This window comes from Manihot esculenta, chromosome 5 (assembly GCF_001659605.2).
Source record: "Manihot esculenta cultivar AM560-2 chromosome 5, M.esculenta_v8, whole genome shotgun sequence".
In the NCBI taxonomy this organism is placed as follows: Eukaryota; Viridiplantae; Streptophyta; class Magnoliopsida; order Malpighiales; family Euphorbiaceae; genus Manihot; species Manihot esculenta.
The window spans coordinates 14669336-14676776 of record NC_035165.2 but is presented as its reverse complement, the minus strand read 5'-3'; the positions used below and the strand labels follow the sequence as shown (position 1 = coordinate 14676776).

At 32.6% G+C, this 7441-nt stretch overlaps 1 protein-coding gene across 2 annotated transcripts; it reads left to right on the top strand.

Annotated features, from left to right (window-relative positions):
* Positions 1-2187: 2187 nt before the first annotated feature.
* On the top strand, positions 2188-6909 carry LOC110608096 (protein ABCI7, chloroplastic). 2 transcript variants are annotated; one of them, XM_021747305.2, is made up of 5 exons: positions 2188-2366; positions 2602-2783; positions 3707-4838; positions 5569-5828; positions 6293-6909. In XM_021747305.2, exons 3-5 carry the CDS (start codon positions 3957-3959, stop codon positions 6597-6599), a joined length of 1449 nt encoding a protein of 482 aa, XP_021602997.1. In that variant the 5' UTR covers positions 2188-2366; positions 2602-2783; positions 3707-3956; the 3' UTR covers positions 6600-6909. The 2 variants fall into 2 exon arrangements, with proteins under 2 accessions (XP_021602997.1, XP_021602998.1); XM_021747306.2 differs by having other exon boundaries at positions 2188-2480.
* Positions 6910-7441: the final 532 nt, after the last annotated feature.

Here is a 7441-nt window from a genome sequence, read left to right as displayed (position 1 = left end):
CCCTTAAAAATTTATGGAGTAAAAACTTAAGTTACAAACTTCCAATTTTCATTCTATTTGAATTATTGTAACTTATAATTTGAAATCTCTTATTTAATATAAAAGTATTTTAGAAAAGGCCTATATGTCAAATTTCATTTTGGTCTCCAAAAATAATTTCTTAAAAATTGACTATATTTATAAATTTTAGAATTTAAAAAAGAACTTGAGCCAATATAATTAATTAATTGAACTTTACAATGCATAAACTAAAAATTATATTTTGGTCTCTTTCTTGTAGTATGATTTCAATTTTAACACTTTTCATTCTTGAAAATAAAATAATTTTATTTATTTAAATTAGGAGCATACAAGTTTACATAAACACTTCTAAAAATAATTAATAGCACACAAATTGTTTACTAGTCATCAAAATAAGTATTAGAATACTTAGGTCTAATAACATTAATTTCACACATGCATCTACAGGAGTAATGATGCTAAATTGCCAAACAAAGAGAAAACAAATGGCATAAATAAAGAGATTCGAGTCTTTGTCGTCTTTATGATAAGAAGAAGAAGCAACCCATGCCATTATCGCAGGTGTCACAAATCTAAAATCTGGAGACACATGCACTATCATCCTTAAGCAGCAATCTAGCCACCCAATTTAAAGCAGCAATTGGGCTTTTTGTGTAGTAACACAATGCCCTTAAGCAGCGATATATATATTTGCAGACGGTTGAGAAAAGACACCGATTGAAGAAGATGATGGTTAAAGAAGATGATGGTTAAAGAAGAAGATGGTTGAGGAAACGGGGATGACGACAAAGAAAAAAAAAGGGAGGAAATGAGGTTAGGATTTGTGCATGTAAATTTATATAGTAGATATTGGATGACTGGGATGAGTTAAAATAAATGTAATAAACGGTTATAATTTAAATTCTAATCATGGTTTGAAAAAAAGAAAAAAGAAAGAAAACCAAGAGAATCAATCCTAGGACTTATGCGGTCTGACTTAACCTCGTCACCATTGAGTTACAAACGTTTTCAATGTATAACTTCTTTTCATTTTTAATATTATGGTTCATTTTTTTTAAAAAATTTATTTTTAAAATTAAATTAAAACGAATAAATAAAAAATTATAAAATTTTAAATCAAATCGAAATAAATTTTTTAAAATAATCAAACTAAATTTTAAAATAAAATTGATTTAAATCGAATAATTTTAAACTGAATAAATAAAAAATTATAAAATTTAAAATTGAATCGAATTAATTTTTTAAAATAATCAAACTGAATTTTAAAATAAAATTAATTTAAATCAAATAATGACAATCAGATGAAAATCGAATATTGAGTAAATTATATATTTGGCTTTTTCTTTTTTATTCATTTTTCTTCATCCAAATAAAGTGAAAAGTAGGAAAGATGAATCCAATAAATAAGAGTGATAAATTAATTAATGTAATTATGAATTATTTAAAGTTTAATTTGATAAAAATTTTATTTATAAATAAATCGAAGATTGATCCAATTTTTTAGATTCATTTAATAAAAGAATTAACTTTGAACTTATAAATTTCAAGATTTTATAACTCATTTAATTAATAATTTTAAAGAATGATTCAAGATTTTATAACTCATTTAATTAATAATTTTACATGAATGATTTATGAATATATTTATGTAATTAAAATTATTTTTAATTTAAAACATTAATCGCTTATTAGTTATTCGAAACTTAAGTTATAAAAGCTTGACTTTAATTTATTGATATTTTGTTCAAACTCAAAATAAATCAACTTTAGCTTAAAAAATTTTAGAATCTAAACTTAAATTTTTCAAAATTTTGGTTGGCTCAATTTTAAAAATTTGCGTTGGACATCTATTGATTTAATTTTTTAAAAGAGAGAATATCAATTATTAAATTAAATATTTATATTTAAATTTATATGTAAGTTCCATTTAAAAAAAAAATTTATATGTAAGTTATATTTATTTTTTCATATATTTTGATACAACTATTAAATTTAGTGTTAAAAAACTCAAATGATGGTGGTTAAAGACACCGTAAACTCTTCAGGACTCGTTGTGGTAATTTTATCCAACGGCACAGCTTCAAGCATACAGCATCCAAGGGCTAATATCCTTTGCAGGCGTTTGTAGCAGGAAACATTATCTGCAACCCAGCAAAGTTGCCGCATATTTGAGGACGTCAAAAATGGAGTTGCTGTTTTTTGACCTCTTTTGATTGATTAATAGATTATTATTATTTACTTATTAATTTTCTTTCTGTCTCCTTCTCAACTCGTCATAAAGAGAACGAAGAGCCCATCTTCTCTCTCCCCTGAGTTAACGATTTTCTGGGGTTACTGCTGTTTAGGTGTGTACTCAATCCCAGATTTCATTCATCTGTTTGTGTAATCTCTCATTGTGATTGAGCTGAAGTTTTTGAGATTTGAGGATATGTTGGGGTTCTTCAATTATCTATGATTTGGTATTTTTTACTCAAAATCCACATTCAGTAGGGTTATGGAGTATATAATCTAATTTCATTTCTGGTACATACAAAAACCATTTTCCTTCTGACCTTTATCCTTTGCTTTTTCCTAATCAAGTCCAAGATCGAAGCATCTCTGTGGACTTTGAAGGGAATCGGCAGGTAGAAGGAAGCTTCTACGGCTTTAAAGTTTCATGCTTGGGCAACCTTCTACTATCTCAAGCATCCTCAGGTCACTCTGAAGCTCCCTTGATGGTGGCTTAAACAACTCAATCACATGTGAAGGAACGTTATATTCAGGTGCTCTTGTGTTTGTTTGTGATTCCCTTCACCTCCCCTTTGACTTTGATTACAAAATGAATGTAAACGAAGTGTGGCCTTGATTGCTTTAGTATAATGGTTTGATAATTATATGATATTAGGCATATTCGTGATTATTTGAGATTGCGCATGATTTTAACAGTACATTGAAGATTTAGTTTGGATTTGTTAAAATGGTCTTATAAAATTGCAAAGCCCATTTAGTTTTTTTTTTTTAAATGATAAGTTGTGAATTTTACACATGTAATGGATTCAAATTTGGAACTGAATCAGAATTTGGGAGAAGGGGTTTGCTGAAAGGTCAATGCTAGAATCAATTTCCACACAGATCTGGTGGTGCACATTATTATTTATTACTATGCTTTGGTTGTGAAATGTAAGTTGTGCGTTTGAGAGAGGGAGAGTTATTTTGCATGACAACTATTTCTGTGGTAATGCCTCAATCACACCAATCTTTAATTTTAATTTGCAATATTGGTGTTCTGAATCATCTCATTTCCGAAGTTAGAACCATTTGTGAAAAAGGGGGGACTTTATACGCACACATATATCTAGATTTATTCCTACATTTCCTTTTTCAAAATAAAATTATATTCATGACACTGTTGAACTACGACCCAGTCACCATACCAGTTTGGTTCTTGGTCTGGTGTTAAAACCACTATTATTTTCCTCTTTACATTTACCCCCTCTAGGTATTCTATCTTGGAAGTTCAGCTTTTGCTTGAGGATTAACAAAGTTTTAAGTTTTAATTGCCTGTGTTAGTATGCTTGTAACTCTTTGGAAAGCACTTGGCCTTCAAAATTTTCATGTCCCAAAAGGACTTTACTCTTGACAGTCCTTGGCCTCAGTAAATAGTATTGAGAGTAATCCATGGTTCTGAAATTGTATAATGCTGCAGGTACCTTTATCATTTTGGCCCCTTGTCGAAGACAGCTCTAATAGTTATAAGAACTAATCATTGATTGTTTAAGACTTTAAGGCCTCATCAAATTTTATCTGCTGACAAGTTACGGCGAGAGGGACCACAAGTCCAGAGCAATAGAGGAAGAACTCCTTACCTAAAAATCCAAATCAGAGGAGAGATTTGCTGTTGCAACTTCATTATTAATTTCAATATAACTCTATCACTATAGGCTGCAATAACATCCATGTCTGCCTTGGTATTTACACCCCACATTCACACATTCACTGCAATAACATCCAGACTCCAGCCCAAACCAAAACAAAGAATCAAGACTAGTGTTGCACTCACGAGGAGTCCAATAATACAGGCCAGTTTCTCTGACCCCTTTGTTCTTCAACTTGCTGAGACCTTTGAAGACTCCCTCTCTCCCTCTCAATCTCCGTCTCTCCAGAAACTCAGGGACTCTTCCTCTGAATCCCTTCTCTCCATCCCTTGGCCCTCTCGCAAAGATGAGCCTTTTCGGTTCACAGACACTTCATTTATCAAGCAATCTCAAATCCATCCAATCTCTAAGCCACCATCCACAGACCACCTAACAAATGTTTCGAATGATACCCATTCGCCCAATATTGTTATTGTTGATGGCTTTATCTTAAATTCTTTGTCAAATTCATCAAATTTGCCTCATGGGGTTTATGTAGGTAGCTTGGTAGATAACCCTAAAGATAAAATTGCCCAAACATTAACTAAATTTTCTGATGATTTCCAATGGGGTGATTTGTTTTGGTCCATTAATGGATTAGGGGCACCCGATGTGGCTGTGGTTTATATTCCTGCAGGGGTTAGAGTAGAGAATCCAATCCATTTGAGTTATGTTTCAGTTGAGGGAGGAGAGGAGGGATCTAATAAGTTGCCAGTTTCAAATCCAAGGGTGCTTGTGGTGGTGGAGGAAGGAGGAGAGGTTGGGATAATTGAGGAGTTCACGAGTATAGGGAGAAACGATAAATGTTATTGGACAAATTCAGTTTTGGAAGTGATGATTGAAGAAGGAGCAACAGTTAGGCACTCCTATGTACAGAGCCAATCCTTAAATTCTGCCCATATCAAGTGGACTTCAGTTCAGCAGGTGAGTTTTTTTTTTTTTTTTCTTTTGTTTCTTGCTCTTGATGTTTGCATTTTTTTTCCTTGCTAACTTATACTCTTCATGTTCAATTTGGAGGAGATTGTCGAATTTTAGTTCAATGCATGTATTCATGGTTCAGTAATATAAAATGCCTGGTATTCTGTCTTAACCTTGCATATGCTGCCGTGTGAAAGAAAAATTCACATTGAACACAGAGAGATGCTTTGATGTCAATACTCATGTGAATCTCATAATTGGGGATTATTAGATGCTGTGCTTAATTTTGGTTAGAAATCTGGCTGTTTGACCTTGAACTATTTCTTGACGGGTGTTAGCTACTATGTTGATAGATGGTCTGCAGATTTAAGTAGATTGGCTATGCATTTATGTGCATTCAAGTTCATTACAAAATCAAAATTGGTTGGTTTTGCCATTAAAGAATTAAATCGTCTATCTCTAGATTCTGAATCTGGATTTGAGCAAAGTAAAAGTTTGCCTCAGCTGTATAAATGCTGTTTCTCTTTGTTTCAAAGAAATATTTTCTGTTTTCTTCTTTCTTTTCAAATTTTTTCTTTATATATGTTGTAGCATAGTTTCTTGTTTCTTTCAATTTTGTTTTCCTTTGATCATTGTTTTTTGCCCAAAAGAAGAGAAGGAAGGTGGGGTTGGGGTTGGGGTTTGGTGGGAGGGGGAGGAGAATATTAGAGTATGATTTAAAATTCAACATTTGCAGAAATCAACTAGTACCTATGAGCTTGTGGAGGTAAGCACTGGCGGAAAATTGAGCAGGCACAATCTTCATGTTCAGCAGCTGGGCCCAGATACGTCAACAGAGTTATCAACATTTCATTTGTCTCTTTGTGGTCAAACACAAGATCTGCACAGTAGGCTTGTCTTGGATCATCCTCGGGCTCACTCTCGACAACTTCACAAGTGCATTGTTGCTCATTCACAAGGACAAGCTGTCTTTGATGGAAACGTAAAGGTCAACAGGTAATGTTGTCACCACTTACTTTACGGCCTTCATTTCTGTTGTTAATACTATATTTGCATTACTTGATTACTGATCCATGTTGTTCCATCGCATTGGGGGTTCTAAGATACTTGTATCAATTTGCAATTTGGTTTCATGTAGAAATTATGTCATCTCTATTGAGTCAAATGTTGGCGTCCGATACAGTGTCTACTTCATGCTACAACCTTCAGACTGCTAATTACTTGAAATGAAGTCTGTTATAATAATGTTATACAATTAGTTCTCTTCTTTTGGGTTTATCTAATCTTATTTACACATGGAGTAAGGGAGAAAGATACTTGCTTAAACCATCCACCAGAATGCACATTATCTCCTGCATTGGCAAGGAATTGTTGCAGTACAACTGCTTGCATGATTCATAGGATATCAACACAATCCCAAATGAATTAGTATCTTATTGATCTATACTTCTTTTCTGCAGATATGCACAGCAGACTGATGCTGGACAATTAACAAGGAGCCTCCTTCTGGAACCACGTGCAACAGTAAATGTCAAACCCAATTTGCAAATTATAGCTGATGATGTGAAGTGCTCCCACGGAGCTGCCATAAGTGACCTAGAAGAAAGTCAGCTCTTCTATTTTCAAGCACGCGGTATTGATTTGGAGACAGCTAGAAAGGCTCTGGTATTTTCCTTTGGAGCTGAAGTGATCGAACGATGTCCTTATTCTTTTGTTAGAAAGCGAGTTGAGAATCATGTCAAAGAATTGCTGAGTTCCACTAGTTAAAGATCCTCACAGCAGCTGGCAGTGGATGATCTGTATGCTTGTGCACATGAAAAAAAAAAAAAGGATTAGCATTGTTTGACTGGGAAAAAGGTTGGAGCCATCTAATGGCGGCGAATTTTTGTATTTGCATTTACTATCTCATGATATTTTATTTGGTTTTCTGATTCATGCAAGGTTGAGGTGGAAAGGGAATGTGTTCCACTACCATCAAGTGGTGTATATGATATTTTTTGACCTTAATGTATAATTGCTATGGACCTTTTGAACAGAACAGGTAATAAAATCATGAAAAATCTAGCTTTGTGCTTCAGTTCGTTTGAAGCTTCCCTTCAGGCAAAGAACTTTGCCACCATTCGATTCTGGTATGCTGTTTTGTTCTTATAGCAAATGGGACTGCGACCAGAATTAGTTTTGGCATTTCCAGTTGCTGCTTGCTGCAAATGCTCTTTGAATTCTGATGTTAAAAGTTGATGAGGTCTTAGAGCGTTGATGGGTCTAATTTTTGAATATTAACGTATTTTTGTTCATTTGGGAAATTGTCAATAGATGATACAAATGATAAAGCATGTTATAGACATATTGAATTAGATTAACAAGCAATTTGTGATGACATAATTATTGGTGTCATGAGTAGGATAGCATTCTAATTGAATGGATTTAAATAATTATAATTAGATTTGTGATGAGTTTAGATTTAAAAGTTAATATTCATATTGAATTTGAATTTATGTATAAGACATAATTACTCAAATTTGATATAAATAATTAATTTAATATAAAAATATATTTTGTAATAATATTCATAAGCTTTTTATATGTTTTCATTTAAAATTTATTTTTTT

Bases quoted from the DNA above. Each gene is read 5' to 3' on its own strand.
- LOC110608096 (XM_021747305.2), top strand. From the start codon at position 3,957: ATGTCTGCCTTGGTATTTACACCCCACATTCACACATTCACTGCAATA. The intron at 4,839-5,568 runs GTGAGTTTTTTT...CAACATTTGCAG, and splicing joins AGTGGACTTCAGTTCAGCAG to AAATCAACTAGTACCTATGA. The intron at 5,829-6,292 runs GTAATGTTGTCA...TCTTTTCTGCAG, and splicing joins GGAAACGTAAAGGTCAACAG to ATATGCACAGCAGACTGATG.